At 49.5% G+C, this 16,347-nt stretch overlaps 8 protein-coding genes across 8 annotated transcripts; 2 read left to right on the top strand and 6 right to left on the bottom strand.

Moving 5' to 3' along the window:
• Positions 1–518: 518 nt before the first annotated feature.
• KY384_008214 (uncharacterized protein) lies at positions 519–1,992 on the bottom strand (the record flags this gene model as incomplete). Its single annotated transcript, XM_044816703.1, has 2 exons — positions 519–1,643; positions 1,705–1,992. The coding sequence occupies 2 exons, from the start codon at positions 1,990–1,992 to the stop codon at positions 519–521; spliced, it is 1,413 nt and encodes a 470-aa protein (XP_044666068.1).
• Positions 1,993–2,165: 173 nt separating this feature from the next.
• KY384_008213 (uncharacterized protein) lies at positions 2,166–2,646 on the top strand (the record flags this gene model as incomplete). The annotated part of the gene is made up of 2 exons (XM_044816702.1): positions 2,166–2,489; positions 2,629–2,646. 2 exons carry the CDS (start codon positions 2,166–2,168, stop codon positions 2,644–2,646), a joined length of 342 nt encoding a protein of 113 aa, XP_044666067.1.
• Positions 2,647–2,731: 85 nt separating this feature from the next.
• Positions 2,732–4,274, bottom strand: KY384_008212 (uncharacterized protein; the record flags this gene model as incomplete). The annotated part of the gene is made up of 5 exons (XM_044816701.1): positions 2,732–2,758; positions 2,808–3,529; positions 3,618–4,012; positions 4,126–4,155; positions 4,207–4,274. 5 exons carry the CDS (start codon positions 4,272–4,274, stop codon positions 2,732–2,734), a joined length of 1,242 nt encoding a protein of 413 aa, XP_044666066.1.
• A 268-nt stretch (positions 4,275–4,542) lies between these two features.
• Positions 4,543–5,313, bottom strand: KY384_008211 (uncharacterized protein; the record flags this gene model as incomplete). Its single annotated transcript, XM_044816700.1, is given in 2 exon segments — positions 4,543–4,656; positions 4,672–5,313. 2 exon segments carry the CDS (start codon positions 5,311–5,313, stop codon positions 4,543–4,545), a joined length of 756 nt encoding a protein of 251 aa, XP_044666065.1.
• Positions 5,314–6,106: 793 nt separating this feature from the next.
• KY384_008210 (uncharacterized protein) lies at positions 6,107–6,976 on the top strand (the record flags this gene model as incomplete). Its single annotated transcript, XM_044816699.1, has 1 exon — positions 6,107–6,976. One exon carries the CDS (start codon positions 6,107–6,109, stop codon positions 6,974–6,976), a length of 870 nt encoding a protein of 289 aa, XP_044666064.1.
• Positions 6,977–7,531: 555 nt separating this feature from the next.
• Positions 7,532–8,065, bottom strand: KY384_008209 (uncharacterized protein; the record flags this gene model as incomplete). The annotated part of the gene is made up of 1 exon (XM_044816698.1): positions 7,532–8,065. The coding sequence occupies one exon, from the start codon at positions 8,063–8,065 to the stop codon at positions 7,532–7,534; it is 534 nt and encodes a 177-aa protein (XP_044666063.1).
• A 772-nt stretch (positions 8,066–8,837) lies between these two features.
• KY384_008208 (uncharacterized protein) lies at positions 8,838–10,020 on the bottom strand (the record flags this gene model as incomplete). Its single annotated transcript, XM_044816697.1, has 2 exons — positions 8,838–9,539; positions 10,006–10,020. The coding sequence occupies 2 exons, from the start codon at positions 10,018–10,020 to the stop codon at positions 8,838–8,840; spliced, it is 717 nt and encodes a 238-aa protein (XP_044666062.1).
• Positions 10,021–10,665: 645 nt separating this feature from the next.
• On the bottom strand, positions 10,666–12,215 carry KY384_008207 (uncharacterized protein; the record flags this gene model as incomplete). Its single annotated transcript, XM_044816696.1, has 4 exons — positions 10,666–11,384; positions 11,471–11,768; positions 11,948–12,091; positions 12,138–12,215. 4 exons carry the CDS (start codon positions 12,213–12,215, stop codon positions 10,666–10,668), a joined length of 1,239 nt encoding a protein of 412 aa, XP_044666061.1.
• Between the last annotated feature and the right edge of the window lie 4,132 nt (positions 12,216–16,347).

Genomic DNA, 16,347 nt, shown 5'->3' with positions numbered 1-16,347 from the left:
AAGGAAAATAAGTTCGGTCAGGCTTGGCAACACCTTCAAACCGGCACAGGGTCCAGGATGATTGGGCGGGAGAGTAGGACCATTTACTGCATTGCTTCAAGTGGTGGCAGTGGCGTCAAGCCAATGCAGCAGCACGCACGAGTCAGCAACAGCCGGTGCAAGTGCTTCCCACCAAGCTCAGGGGTGGGGCATAAACCCCAACCTTCAATATCCTTGGCTCTTCATCCGTCGGGGCTAGTCAGCCTATGAGATTGCGGGGAATCGGGCATGACAAAAAGGTCCACGTGCGATTGATCTAGGCCCAGATCGAGGCCACACCATCAAACATCAAAAGGAAGCTCCCTAAGACATTCGAGAACGACGCCACAAGAATCTCGATGAAAAAGGCCGACGCCGAGCACACTTTCTGTCCGCCTCCTACCATGAAGTCTGTATGACTGTACCTGGGAGGCGCGAGGCGGACGAGCTTTCAGTCAATCACACGACTCAATACGGGGCTAGAACATACCATGGCGCGCTTACGCAAAGTCATCCTCCGGACCAGTAGCCTCTTCCTGTGCTCCAAGGCCCAAATATTTTTGGACCACATGTGACTGCAGCAAAACACGTTTGCTTTCTTCGAAAGCCTCGTAACCCTCCAGAAGCAGACTCTGTTCGAGATCTCGCAACTCGATCGCATAGCCCTCGCGTTCTGCTCGGATCTCTCCGTCTTGCTGGATGGCCTGGACTCGCTCCTCGCTGTCTTTCAATCCTCTCAACTGCTCTTCAACCCGAGCTTGCAGGATCGCGATCGCTCGCAGTTGGAAGACGTCCCAGTTGGGCTCGACTTGAAGCATCTCTCGAATGCTTGCGGAGCTTACAAGGCTCCGCTCTTTCCAAGACATTTGCAGCTCTCTTTCTCCATCGTGGCTTTGTGCCACTTTAATGGCTAGACCATCTTCTTCGTTGATGCACAGCAGCCACACAAAGTCGGACTCCCAGTCGATGTGAGTATCCCTCTTGTAAAGGCGGAAACCAGGTGGAGCCTTGGAAGCCACTTTCTTTGCAGTTCCCAACGGGTCATCATTCATTGCATTCAAGCTCAGGAAAAGTTCTTTGGCAGACCTGGTTCCGTCTTCGATGAAACCATAGGAGAACAGCATTTCGCAAGCACCCTTGTCGTCTCCGTAAGTGATACTGACTTCATCGCCTACTGAGATCCTTCTACCATCCCTAAGAAGCAGGATTGCATTGCCATCTGCGTCTGTCTCGTATAAGGCAACTGTATTTTCTCCAGAAGCATGGTTGGCCATGTCGATACAAGGGACAGTTGCATGACCAGTCCCGGGTAAATCAAGGGCTCGGGATCTGTATGCAGCATCTACAAACTTCCAATTGTCCAAGGATAGTTCTCCTTCCTCGCCATCCCACCAGTGCCGATTGCACCAAGGAATGGCTCGAGTCGTATCATGCAGATGCTCGAACTCGCGCTCGAGACTCTGCAGCTTAGAGTTCAAGGCAGCATCCAGTGACGTTCCCTCAAGCAGTGCCCTCTCATCCTCGTTCCAAAACGTAGGGATACTGAACTCTTCTGGTAAGTACTTCACATATTGGCTGAAAGGGTTTTTCACCCCAATCTGTCCTTGTGTTGCATTGTGGGTTACCTGTAGAAGGAGGCATATCAATATTGCTCCTCGGGCTGTCTAGCCCTGTCAGTCAGAATACCCACGTATCTGCGGTGCGGAGTACTTTGGCCCAATCACCAACAGCCTCTAGTACTTGTGTCAGATGCTTGTCACATTTCGCATATACCCACACGTTCTCTAGAGAGAGGACAAGTTCGCGTGGAACTGTTAGAAGTATTGGGTTTTCATCAGAGAGTTGCCTTGTAGCGATCAACACAGACCCTCTTTCCGTAAATGTTGAGGAGACTTTGACCCCATTGAACTTGACATTGTTTAGATGGGCCCAGGCGTCAAGGTGGTCTATACCCAAAAAGGTCTCTTGTAGCATGTTGATGGGATGAAACAGTCTGAAGTTAGCCTTCTTGATCTAGAATCACTAGCGCGGCACTAATGTAGACTGCATCAATCATGACCTCATTTCAAGATTGAGATGACTTTGCATCCAGGACTTCTTCACCTTCATAAATAAGGCACCAGTATATTGCTCCCTACCCGGCCAATATGCTCAAGCCACGAAATAATTCCATGCTCCGCACACTACCTCGTCAACCCATATGCCGCCTCCCACTGACGTCTATTCGGCGGGCGGGCACTGGGACCGCTAATTGGGATGGGAGACAAGCGGACGAGCATATAACAAACCGTGATGATCATCTCAACGTCCAAAGCTCGGCATCAAAGTCTGGCCAAAAAGATCGATCCGGGGGTGAAGGGCATAGCCAAGCGACTACACAACAGGACAAGGGGAATCAGAACGAGCAGGCCAAGAAAGACCACCCGGAAGCGCCAGGGCCTGTCATTGGCATGAACGACGAAAGGGGAGGGGTAAGTGTCTTTACAAGTGTTTTGGCGAAGTCGGAGCTGATGTGAGGTCCTGTAGATGGGCCATAAAGGCTGAGCTAGATCGGGGATTCCGGCGTATTGCAATCGTTCGGCGTTCGAGATAAGTGATCCAAGGGGACAGCTATTGGCGGCAGTATGAATGCCAAAAGCGATCGCATGAGCATACACACAACGAGTGACAGCAGGATTTTCGAGAATACGTCGCCTTCGACAGTTCCCACCGGCTATCGACCGACTTTGTATGAAAGTATCTAGCATCACATTAGCATAAGCAAGGATCCTTCTCAAGATACCACTCACATCATTTTTGCCAATCTCGACAACCTCATCCTCACTCACCCTCACACCACCAGCACCCTCAACGTATGCCAATGGCGCATCTCCCATTACCTTCCTCGCAACATCCCTGATCGTCGTTCCCTTCTTCACCAGGACGCAGTCTCTAAACACAGCGTCATTGGAAGAGCTAGCGCCAAAGCCGTGTATATTCTTCACTGGAAAAACGGGCACCAGGCCCAGCAAATCCGCCGCTCTTGAAAGCACCTGCACCACGCCTGTTGAGCCGAAGCGGTATAGTACCATATCCTTGAGATTCTCAATCCTTGTTTTCAACTTCTCGTCCAACTCTTTCAAGCCACCACCGTCTGCCTCTCTCAATTCTATCAGATCCTCCCGTGTGTCCACAAATTCGCTGCCCTCAACATATCGCACATAATTCTGCTTGGCCAGCTTTCTCAGAAATACTTCCGATATAGCAGAGCAGAGCACAATAGAATTCGGATCCTGCATCTTCGCGATCTTCGCAATATTCTTGTCCGCGTCCGGATGATCAATCTTATTCAGCGCGATGACCGTAGGGAACTTCTCATCCGTAAAGGCATTCACGACCGTCGAGATCGTCTCTTGTGTCCAAGCCTCCAGCGGCTCTTTGATCTTCAGCTTGTCGAGCGTGCGTGCCACAATAGTCGGCGTAGACCCGTATCCACTAAACTGGTTCTGCAGCGTCTCGACAGGATTTGCCTCTGGAGATGTCAGCCCCCATCTCTCCGAAACATCCTCCCCCCTCCCCTCCCCCTTTTCGCACGACCACAACGTAACACAAGTACATACTAGTAGCAACATGCCTCCTCCTCACCCCACCCCACTTCTCCATCAAATTCCCCTCAATCCATCTTACCACCTCCCCCCTCAACCACACAATATCCTGACTGGGATCATACCCCCTAGTAGCCTTCCCCTCGGCATCCGTCGTCCCACTCACATCGACCACATGCACCAGCGCATCCGCGTGCCTCAGATCATCGAGGAATTTGTTCCCAAGCCCCTTCCCCTCGTGGGCACCGGGAACGAGGCCCGCGACGTCGAGGAGCTCGATGGGCACGGATCGTCGCCCGTTGATGCAGGAGCCGTAGTTGGGTTTGCAGCGTGCGGAAAGGGAGTAGCGGGCGCAGGCGCAGGAAATTTGGAGGTAGCCGATTGCGCGTTGGGGGTCGATGGTTGTGAAGCTGCGGGAGGGAGGGTTATGATTATGTGGGAAGCCGGAGGGAGTGAAGTTTGCTTACGGAAAGTTGCCTATCTTTGGTCAGTGGGAAATTGAGGCGAGGCACGTTTGGGTGACTGACCGACTTTGGAAGTTGCGTCTGTGAGACTGGAGGGGGATTAAAGCTATGTGGGTAATTGCGAATGTGGGTTGGCATACCTATTCAAGGTAGTGCTTTTGCCGGAGGATGGCTTTCCCACAAGGCCGATGAGGGGGTCTCGAGGCATGGTGGCCTGTATCAGCCTGATGTAAGCATGGGCGACATGGCAAAATGGGTTGAGTCTATGATGGAGCGGCGATCGCAAAATGATAGCCATAAGTATTCCAGCCACCCGATTGGCCCAAAAGCTGGGAATTAGATATATTCCAATATTTGCTTCTAGATGACCACCAATGCCTTCACCAAGCTTCCATGCTTTCCTCCGGGTATTGCAATCGCCTACTCTCTAGAGCCACCAAAACTGAGCTCCTCAAGGTGTCCCATCCCTCGACTCCCTAGCTAGCAAGACCAAATTTCTTTTTCCTTGCCTCGGATGCCAACCGATCCTTCTCACTCATCCAATTCGCCTTCTCTCCTCCCCCTCCCCCCCCTCCACCACCAGCTCCTCCCTTGTCTCCTCTTACCCTCGATCTCTTGCCACCACCTCTTCTCCCCTCATCACCACCCCTTCCCCTCTTCCTACTCCGTTCTGGCAGCGCCTGATCCAAACCCTTCACCTCCTGTGTCTGCGTCTCGGTCCCAAATTTCTTCGCCCGGTCCAGCGCTTTCTGCGCATCCTCGCTCTTCGCCTCCTCTTGTATGCCGAACCTCTGCGCGCGCTTTTGACGCTTTGCTATCTCGTCATCCACGCTCGTCTCTTGCAGACCTGAGGTGAAATCTGTTGCCGGCTTGGATGGCTCCTCTTTCTTGTCCTCGCTGTCTGCTTTCGGTGGGTCTACTTTCAGGTCGGTTGTTTTCGAGGGGTCGGTAGCAGTGGCTTGATTGGGTACTGCGGTTGGGTTTGGCACTTGGCCTTTTCCACCCGCCGCAATGGCTGTAGAGCCGGCCTCTGTGGATGCAGCGGCGGCGTCGGCAGTCCAGTCAACGTCGTCTATTTCATCGCTCTTGTCTGGTGAGGGTTTTACTGTGCTTTGACTCTCTTTAGATGCGTCGTTCTCTTGGAGGCGAGATATGAGGTCATCTTTCTTGCCTGTGTGGGGGAGGTTACGTGTTTTCAGGAGGTCTTGAAGTTCTGCGACTTTCTTTTTGGAGTAATCGGTCGCCATGTTCGCCGAGTGAATTTCTGGATGTGAGGATGGAGGATGGATTGAGAGGGAAGCTTTGGATTCTCGATGATGCGCTGGAGGTTATGAGCAAATCAATTTAGCTATGATAGTTGGAGACAAATAGAAAAGCATGTTGAAAGAAGAGTACACTGTTCAATCGCAATTGAAACAAGGAATGAATCCAATTGCGGTAATTGAAGGATGCCTTGATGCCACGCTAGCCGAAATCCTAGCCTCGCAGGCGATTTCAATGCCCCCTTTTCACCAAAAGAGAATTGGTCCTTCAAAATCACTTATATTCACAGCCCCTGGAAATCATGAGCAGAAGAATGGCATTACTCGTCAAGATATTGAATACTACCGAGTTCGCTGCGTCTGTTCGATCTTGCACCATGTGTCTACCATATCAGGGGCTCATTCGTCCTTCTACTTTCTATATGTCGAATACCCCGAAGACTTGCCTTGCACGTAGCTTGAGATCGTGCCTGCGAAAGCAACCGAATACATTTCTTTGGTTCATAGGCCTCTCGACCTGTAGTCCAACGCAAAGTTGGCATCCCACATCCTTGACGAACAATCGCGAGATGCTAGGAACTAGCTTTATGGCCAAGCTTAAAGCAAGCGAGCATTCTTCTGGATGTCATAATAGTTCTTGCTATGTCCTTTGTTCACAATGATATTCTTGTCCCATTGTCATTGATTCTTAGTCTCCATTATATCATTAAAAGTGTTGAAACCCCTGTTCCGTGTCCATACCTGCAGTCCACATTTGAGCAAATTGTTCACGTAGAAGATGTCAAACCAAACCTGCCACAAACCAACACTCTCTCACTCCTCCCCTTCCTCCTTCTCAGGGTCCCACTCCCTTTCCCCTTGGATACCCAAGGCATCCGCAAGAGCCACAAAGATAAGTCCCCAGTCCCTCCGCGAGCAAGCTTTTCAAATCCACGCGACTCGACAAGCCAAGAATATTATGAAGGCCTCACAAGTTCTAGGTGTCGAAGCGACAACTATTCTCCACGAGAGTAATTCAATTAATCCCACTCTCAAGCCTGGCACACAAGGACGAACCAAGAAGGCAAAGCCACATTGCCCAGCAAGCCATCCTTCGTTTGTGAAAGGCTTTAGTCATGTCACTGAGGGTCCACTTTGTATTTGTGCTGGTCCGCATTTTTCTACGTTCTCAGGGCAAGGGCCGAAGGCGACTGCTGAAGTGGGGCCAAATGATCACAGAGCAATAAAAGCAAGCCAACGGATGAAGAAAAGAAGGGTGAGCTCTGACACCGAACATGCTTCAGAGGCAATTGAGTTGCAAAAAGTGTCCAAGAATGAGTATGTGAGGAGCCAAAAGTCTGATAATCCGGAGCAAGATACTGCTGAGATAGTCTGTCAGCAATTGATTGACGCGCTGGGGAAGGACTATTGTGGTCTGAGAGATGAAGACATGGCAGGTGAAAGTGAAGGTGAGCCATTTGTCGAGAATGAGGAGCTCTGGATGTGCCAAGTGATGCGTGACGGAGAATTGGATACCAGAAGTGAGTCCGCCAAATTGGAGGGTATGTTAATGGGACATCAGTGTGAATCGGAGGCTGCGATCACCGAGATAGCAGGCAAGATGGATGATAGGCAAAGCGACTGCTCTTGGTTGAACCTCAAAAGTTAGGGCGCTGAGTGGCAGGATTCAGAGGACTCAGGTAATTGATAGCCATTGACAACTGAGAAGAGAATGGCAACTTCACTTGATGACCTCTTCTTCTAGTCTCTCTTTCCTGTCAACGATCTGCAAAGTGAATTCAATATTTAAAGACTCCGCATGTATAGGCTGTCCTCGCTCTAGACGATCTTCGAGAATCCATACGATGTTCAGCTGTGCACACTTAGCCATGATGTATGCAAGACTATTTTGGACGCTAGGCACTTGTTAGGCTGTTCTACACTTATCAACTCAAATATTTTGGTCTATATGGGCATGGTTCTTTACACGCCTTCAAAGAAGGATGATTTAGGATTGAAGCAATCCAGCAAGCATCCCTCCTCAGCCCAGGTGGTATCACAGGTGATCAATAATCCCATGCCCTTAATTCATTCGGCTAACTTCGTATCAGGGTTATCAGATCACAGGTAAATCGTTATGTGACCCGGCGGACTCTCTAAGTGAAGATATCATCTGGTACTCAAACTCTGCAGTATTTGTACTTTGAATACGAATCCCATCTGTTTACAGCTCGCTATTCGCAGAGTTTCTTCCGGCATCTGAAGGGGCTGCAATACTTCCGTGTGTGACCGTCGGTACAAGATTGGGGTCTATCTGAGACTCGATGAAAGAATCAGAAGATGGCCTTGAGCTGCTGGATATTGTAGAGGCATTGAGATCTGCCGCCACGGAGCGATGCGGTGATCCGGACCGCGGCAGATTTTCTTGTCTATGATATGATGCGGGTCGAAAGATCATGTCTGCTTCAGGAGGGGTAGATAGAGCAGCAGCCGATAAAGCTTCCAAACCCTTCGTACCTATTCCTCCATAGATTCCTTGCTGCATTCTTGGATCGTGCGGTCTTGAGATGGGTCTTTGAGTCTGTGGGCCGAGCTTGCCATCGCCGTCTTCTGCATTCAGATCGTCGCGATATGGATCAGTCGTATTGAAGAATGTCAGCTCCTTCGGAATGGCAACCCATGTAGTCTTGTCGTCAAACGTATTCTTGTAAGCGTAGAATCCATTCAAGCGTGCCCCATTTGAGTTGCTAGCATTCATCGAGGCATTATGTTGGTGGCGAAAGGCGATCCCGCTACATGGCTGGCAATCTCTGCCAGCCTTGCTACATTGTCCACATACTGGTTTCCTTTCGTCACATTTGAGCTTTCTCTGACGGCATGTCAAACTAAACAGACGTGAGCGAGCATAAGAGTCATACAGCAGATGATAGCTTACCAGCCGGTACGAGACCTCATGGCACGAACGTCCGGTAGTTCCGAACCTCGTTCATATTCGTTGTCTTTTGTGACTCTGCATTATATTGGCGGTCTTGCAGACGCATGAAGCCCGCGAGTGAATCGCAGTGACATGATTGAAGAGTGCAAGTGACCCCTCGGACAGACACAGCTCCGGGAGGGCCGGCCCTTTGCAGGCCGAGAGATTGACGTGAGCAAAAGATTTCGAATTGTATTTCATTTCATCTCAAATGACAGCTCTGTGAATGTGGATCATTGTTTACTATTTTTTTTTTTTGGGGTAGCTACTGCTTGCTACTTCTTGTTCTAGTATTCCAGAGCCTGTCCTAAGCTCAGGAGAATGCCATACAAGCTATGCACCGCCCTTTTCAATCATGTAGACTTGGGAAATGACATGCACTTCAAGTCCAACTCTACTGCAAGACGCATCGTAGCGTTTCATAAGCCGAGCGTCCATAACGATGTGTAACCGTGTGTAATCGCCTCCCTTGTTCCCACGCCATCCGCAATTCTCTAATGGGCCTTGGAAGGCAAAATGCATCGGCTGGATTGCTTTTGCGGTACCATGCTCGCTTTCAGCTACCATCCTCCCAAATGGTCTCCAAGTCTAAATCTCCCCTCCTCTCAGCTCCACATACACTCCATCTCTTCCGCTTATCCCTCATACTCCTACCAAGTAAGTCTGAGCTAGCAGTGGACTTTCGCCGAGTACGTTCTTCGGACTGCTCCTCTCTATCTGCTGCAGCTTTCAACCGAGCAATCTGTTCTGCCTCGATCTCTGCATCAGGCGAGTCGGGTATAGTTTCCAACGAAGATATGCTGGGTGATCTTGATCGCATCGATGAAGGCGTCGATGTAGCCGATGAGGACATGCTAAGCGTGGAAGGAAATGCTTCATTGAATTGGCCATTAGCTAAAGAAGGCGTAGAGGTGCTTGGTCTGAGTGAAGCTCTTGGCGTTAATGGTCCTTGTTGAATGTGACTAAGCGGGCTAGATGGCCGCCGTCTGCTTCTTGAAAATGTGTTGTGTGATGAGATGGATGGAGAACCTAGACTTGATTCATGATCGATGGTCGCTCGAGGTGTCACTTCTAATTCAGCATGCTCGGCTATTGTCTGGTCAATATCCAGATCATTGCCAAAGCTTGAGAAGGAGTCGTCTGATGGTCTCCTCAGAGGGCTTTGATGGCGACCGTACGGGCCAAGCGGCGACGCAGGGCGGGGTTGCGGAAAGCGAGGTGGGATATCTGGTATGGGAGAGGAATGGGCGCGGGCCATCTGAGGGGCACGTAGCACTGATCCAGAAGACCTGGAGCGCACATGGCCCCGGTTAAATGGCGAGCGAGTCCGTGGTCGGAGTGGGAGCGAAGATGAAATCCCGTTCACAAATGGTGAGGTGATTTTGGTAGGCTCGGGGGCTGTAGACCGTCTTGTTGTTATTGGCTTGCTGCCTTGGAAGGTATTTGACTCAAGCAGCGTATCGACAGGTGGAGGGGGGGTAGTGGTTTGTTAGCCCCCACGATTGGCTCTGAATGGCGAGGAACCATGTTCTGACAAGGATCATTGCATGTCAATGCTGCGCATCACCGTTCTTGCAGATGACGTGAGTCCTGGTCTTGATAGCTAGTCAGAGGGCGGAGATTCTATTTGGGGACGGCTCGAGACTGTGCGTTGTGTAGAAGGGAAAGCGAAGAGTTGTAAGAGCAGTTAAGTAGAGCTCAAAGGGCCTTTTGCAAAGACTCACCTTCGGCTTTGTCATGCCATAACAGTCAGCCGGCAGAATCAGATGATCGATGCAAGGATGGCGGGGAGTGATAAAGGGGCCCTTGCATGCCTTTTGGCAGGCGCTTATTCACGATAAGCGCCCTTGATAGGGGCGGCTGCAGGGATGTCGTGCCCCACGCCGCCACCCCTAATCTTCACCGTACTCATCGTCCGTAAGAGGGCCTTCCATTTGGATCCTGACCGAAAGACGGGACCTGAGGTACATCCTATCCAGTCAAATGTCTAGGATATTTGCTAGGGGACTGCAAGAACGGATACGTCAACCTTCGCCAGCCAAGCAGGTTTCTTTATTCGTGGTTTGATGCGCCTCCCAACTATTTCAGGGCTGAAGTCCGCGTACAGACGAACTTTTGACGGCGATCGCTTGCTATGACCAATGTATTCAGGGTAGTATGCCCTGGGTGACAGACAAGATCCTGTACGAGCCATCAGAAAGTAGATGCAGTTCTTAGTGTTCCAATGGTTTTTTTTAATTGAGAACAAGTAGGCAAAATCATCCTCAACAGTTTAGAGCAACGTTATTTAGTTCCAATTTCATTGAGACATAGAAAGAAAGAATCATCATCACTCTGCCCAAACTTCTTAGTGCTCTCAATCAAAAGTATGAAAATGCCAAGTGCTAAGTCACAATTTTTGTGTCCACATTATGCATCTCGAGTGGAAACCAGCACCGCCCATCACCATTGATACACGGATCACGAGGGCAACGATGCCCCGAGAAGCAAAGCTCGTCGTCACAATAAAGCCCCTGAGAACAAGGCGCCAAGCGTGCCACAACACGGAGAGCATCAAGCTTCTTCCCGTCAAGGGACTCCGAATGGCTGTGTTTACAATCAGAATAGTTGCAGACGCCTGCTAAATAGTGTAGGTTGCATAGCTTCTTCGGCTTCATCTGGCTGACGAGCGTTGGAGAAACCTTGATGGGCACGTCCACTCGTTGTCCTCTACCATTTCGAAAGACACCATCTGTCCGTTCCAAAGAGGGTGGAGTCGTAGCTCGAGTAACATCGTATTGCCATTCGGTAGAGTTGACCCTTGCAGTATCAGCCCAAGTTGATGGCTTGGGGCTCACCGATTTGGGTGGCGTAGTAGAGAAAGAGACCCTACGGGTAGGTATCTTCTCCTCACGGAAAATGCTTTTGAAAGAGGTTTTGCGGTATTTGTTGGCTAGATACACCATTTCTGCTGCGAAAGGTGCCCCTTCAAGCAATGTCACTCTGTTTCGGACGCCGATGTTGTTGCTGTACGGCCCAAATAGGCGTGCGTAACCGTTATCGGCTGATCCGCCAAAAATGATATGTTTGCACTGCATCTGACCAACATGGAGCTCGAATAACTCTGCTCAAGACTCAGCCATCTCACAGCAAACAGGTAAAGCTGGGTTGTAAGATTGCAATACGTGAAATCGATGTTCAGAGGCTCACCACGCAATTTATGGTCCGAGCATTCTTTGCCCGAACCAGCGTCAACAAAGTCACATAAAGGGTCACCCATATTGAACCCTCGCGCGAAACGAGCCAGACCATCAGCGTCTTGCAAGATCTCTAGCTCGCAATACCTCTTGCTGAGACCTTTAAAGTTGCAATATACTCGGACCAGCACTTTGGCTTTTTGATGAAGTTGAGGTAACTCCCGACGAACGTAGTCTGATGCACAATCTCGAAGCATTCGTGCGGCTTCTTGTCCACCGAGCTCCTTGGCCTGGATAAAAGAGTCAAGGAACTATTATTGTTGGCCTCATTAGCCTTTGACAGCACATTAGGTAAGCTGAAGGACGTGTGCCTCATGCTCACATTTGTACAATCACCATCAATCAAAACTGAAATAAATGTCGTACTATCCTAAGTTCGATCAGCTACCGGCAGTATAACATGATGTTGTCCATGTCAGAGGCATCTGACCAAATCATGATTCTTATTCTCGAGCTCCACGTTGACCTCTTTGAATCTTTTATGCCAATTTTTAGTATTTTCCTTTTCACGATCCAATTCTTCTTCAGTCTCGAGTAGCTTCTTCTGGGCTGATTCGAAGTCATTTAACAATTGCTATGTCGTATTAGTCCGAGAGCGGTGATATGGCTGCTTCATTTACTTCAACAAATCCAGCTCTAGCTTTCTCCCCATGTAGGAATTGTGCCCATTCGTCTTGACGCTGTAATGTGGTCGCCATTATGACCCATAGAATATAAGTACGTAGAATCGGGTCGGAGAATTTCAACTCGGATTTCCTGGTGGAAAAAGCAGACGAATGGAATAAGCAAGAAAGAACAAGAACCAATATTTGCACTTGCCCAGCTTCACTGCTGGAATAGCACTGCATTCGCTGTGTATGGGCAATAAGCACTGTCATTGGTGGCATCTCGGCAGGGTACTGAAGTATTGGGCAGCACCACTGCCGGAGATATGCAAGGTATGCGCTTGCTGCTACCTACCAAGCCAGATGCATAAGGCTGGAGGTAACTTGTGCCTAGTAAACCATTCTTTGGACAATACGACAAGACGGTACGCCCGAAGGAACCGCAAGTATCTGAAGTCAAAGCGCTGTGACTAATGAATTCCACCTCCTGTGGCCAGATACAAGGCTGCCTTCGGAAACCCGAACACTCGAAAAGGTGCAAGTGGATGTGTCTTGGCTTACTGGAGGACTTTGGTCATTAAAGCATCATATAAGGCTGTCACCGTGGCTAGCTTTCTTACGAAGCAGTGTTCTTTGCGACTGTTATCAACGTAAGGACAAGAAGGCTAGTTTCGAAGGAGTCTCTGGGCCGTCGCCTTCCGTTATCAACTTCATCTCCTCAGACAGTGCCATTCAAAGTGCTTTCGATCAATTAAGTCAAACAGCACTCTAAAGGGCCTCCCCCAGGCATTTGAAGAGCGAATATCAGCTTTTAGCTGGGACTGAGGCACTTAAGTTGAGTATCTGCTTTATTTAGGCGAGGATTTGTGGTTAGTACTTAGATGCATTAGTGGCTAGCAATATGTGAGATATGAAATTGAGTGCAAAGACTGAAGGCTCATATTGGACCGAGATCAATGGGGAAATCGTGTCTAAATATGCTGCTATGATCTTCCCTTAGGAGCAACTGGCAGAGACAAAAATGCTTGCGAGTACCCCTGATGCTTAGTCATTCACATCACATAGGGCTGAGGCTGAAAGAAAGCATGAGATCAGTCCACAAGAAATTCGGAGCTTGGAGCTTTTTGAGACCATGACTACAACAACAATTGAGGCCAGCCAGGCGAACTCTAAGAAAGAATCACTATACATTGTGCCTACCTCTCAGCCAATAAAACTGCTATCGACGGATACAGCACGATATTATACGCTCATACATCCTGCGATTGTGCTCGGCTTCTTCCTCTTGGGCTTCTCTAGTCTCGTTCATGACCCAGTGACCCACCTTGCATGGGCAACAATCCCCATTGTGCTCTTGCAGACTGCGTACTGCGTAATATGTCTTCCACCTTCCAATGGCAGCTCCACTGCACCCCACCCGTCGAAGACTCCGAAACGAAAACGGGTTCAATTCGCAAAAACGCCGGCGACGACAGGCTCAAAGATCATTGTGAGCTATGCTTTAATACTTCAATGCTTTAACAAAGTCCATCACTGATTTGTGCGATCCCACAGACCGCGATCCTTTCCCTCGTGCTTACCCTGTCCTTGGGTACTCCGCTACTCAATGTCATACTCGTCCTCCATGGCGCCCCATTCACGACACACTTTTGGCATAATGCTTTATGCGCCACACATATGGCCTTGTTAGGAGTATATCCGCTTTTCTACGTGTATGGAGTCAACGCCCGCATCTGGAGGGAGATCTCTGGGGCATTTCTGCCATTCGATGAGGTTTGGGGAGCTACCGTAGGCACAATGGTTTGGTTACATTGGAATCCGATATGGTGATATTTGCTGACGCGTTTGGTAGCTGGGGGCTTGGCTGGGGGCTGTACCCATCCCTCTTGACTGGGACCGGGAGTGGCAAAAGTGGCCAGTCACCATTGTTACCGGTGTATACCTAGGGTGGGCCGTTTTTCGATTATTAGGGGTATATGTGCTAGTTGGGAAACGAATCGATCTCGACGTATAAGCTAATCATCGTTCTACTTGAGCCACAAACCATGAGCTGGGCTGATACACGTTCAACGCTATCTGATCATCATGCAATCATTACGTCACGCACTGTATGGACTGGTATACTGAATTCACTCTCCAACCAGGATGGCTGCTGGTGGTTTTGCGAGACTGACTGCAGGGTTCACTTGTGGCTATGCACGAAAAGCACGTGCGCCCAGGGTTACACGACCAATTAATCAGCAGTAATCGACGTTCGCCAGTGAATCAAGTGGAAGGAGGTGCTCAGAGATAAAAAACCGCTAGCCAGCCGCGTGGTCACCATCGATATTAAACAATTCACAAAGGTTCGGTCCTCAGGATGCGAAAGATTGTCATGTACGTCGTGACCAAAGCCTAATAAATGCGTGGCCTTTGGTTTGCTATTTTGGCCACGGCTGCGTCTTTGAATTCAAACACCAACCAGACGATCAATGAGGCATTCCCCCAGATTGCAACACTTGGGCGACGCCCTGCCACTCGTCTAGCGCCATCACTCGGTGGAAGAGATGGAGAACGATGCTGCTTGGTGGCCGTTCGGAACTCTCTCATCGTTGACAATAGTATCCTAACCCTTCATAATTCGACCGATGTCAGCTTCAATAGAAACACAGATGACTTCAGACAAGCCCAATTTCCATGTGAGTACAGTTCTTGCGTTCAATCTATCTACCTCTCGATATCGGTTTCCTTCGTGCCATCATTCATTTGAAGCCACAATGTTCACCTATCCTATGCTTGGGTAACCTGCCCTCTTTGGCGCAGGATCATTTCACGCCTTCTCCTTATTCATTTGCTAGCTTGTTGACATCCACGACTCCTAGGTGGGGCGGAATACATCGGCAATGCAGGCGGAGCGCCGCTTGTGAAAGTGTCGCACTCCTGGTGTAATTCTCATTGTAGTGGTGAGTTATGTCTTTGTATCTAAACCTCCCGTCCCCTTTGTCATCTATCTGACCTACGTTCAGGCTGGCAGATCTCGAAGACCAAAAAAATAAATGAATGGGTCAGCCCTCTTGTAGGCTTTGTCGTCCCTGCAATAGTTTTCTGCCTTTCCATCCCGCGACGACGCAAAATCAATATTCCTGACACCCTCTTCGATGTTCCGCTTGGCGAAGTGGCGTCTGCTATTCGGACGCCTTTCATCGTTATTGCCGCTGGATTGCTCGCTATCCTTGACACAATAATATGGCTAGTAACTGTATTCACTCTGGCGGGCCCAACTCTCTTAAGCGGCATGTACGAAGCAACCCTCGATAGCCGAATGCTCCAGTACCTCGATGAGAAAATAACGAATCATCGACTTTCTGTAGCCCAGCGAGCACACCTTGCACTCATTGTATTGGTAGGCAACCTTGACATGCAATTCGATCCAGATCGAGAAGGTGACTAGACTTTCCTATTTTGCCCTGCTTGACGGATTCTTTGGAATACTGCTGACTTGTCTAAACCGCCTCAGGTGGTGACGACACCCCTTGGAACCAATTGATTAGACAAGGAAGCCTAATTGCGAGCCTTCAGCCAGTGTTGAACGGCAACCAACTCACAGTCAATGATCATAGCGTCGAGAGTGCAAAGACCAAATTACGGACCATGCTTGCGGCCCAGTACAGCTTTGGGGTGACAGTCGGAGCGCCTGTTGCTTTCTAACTCGGATCGTTTTTCTACACCTTGATTGATAACTTTGCCAATCTTGGTGATAATAACGTTTCACATGCCCTCGCTTTTGGTGCATGGTGGATGACGATTCCGCACGTTTCGATATGTTGTGGGCTCTTGCTGGCCGGAAATAACCCGAATACTTTAGAAGGAGTTGTGGGCGAGCCTACTGCCAGATACGCCGCCCTCACGATCTGCAATTTGCGAGCCCAAAGATTTCTTGCCTATACTGACGACTCACGCTACCGCCCAGCATGGATATGGCATCGGGGTCGAAGCAAGCGAGTATGGGCACATCGTCTTAGAAGGGATTGGGATCAACGTCATGGCCGTGGTACTGCATTTCCGACGTCAGACTTTGGATTTAGAATCCACATGAAAGCTGGTGATTGGGCTTGGATCGCCTTCCTAGCCTACTTGATGATTGTCATTCCGTCAACCTTGGCGCTTTTGACGTCCTATTACACACCATTGGTGGGCTTGAGCTGTCGTTCAATGACCTTCCTGACCTACATGCTCAGTCAAATCG

The sequence above is a fragment of the Bacidia gigantensis genome (assembly GCF_019456465.1).
Source record: "Bacidia gigantensis strain McMullin 20006 chromosome Unknown contig_295, whole genome shotgun sequence".
In the NCBI taxonomy this organism is placed as follows: domain Eukaryota; kingdom Fungi; phylum Ascomycota; class Lecanoromycetes; order Lecanorales; family Ramalinaceae; genus Bacidia; species Bacidia gigantensis.
This window is presented reverse-complemented; position numbering and strand designations above follow the sequence as displayed.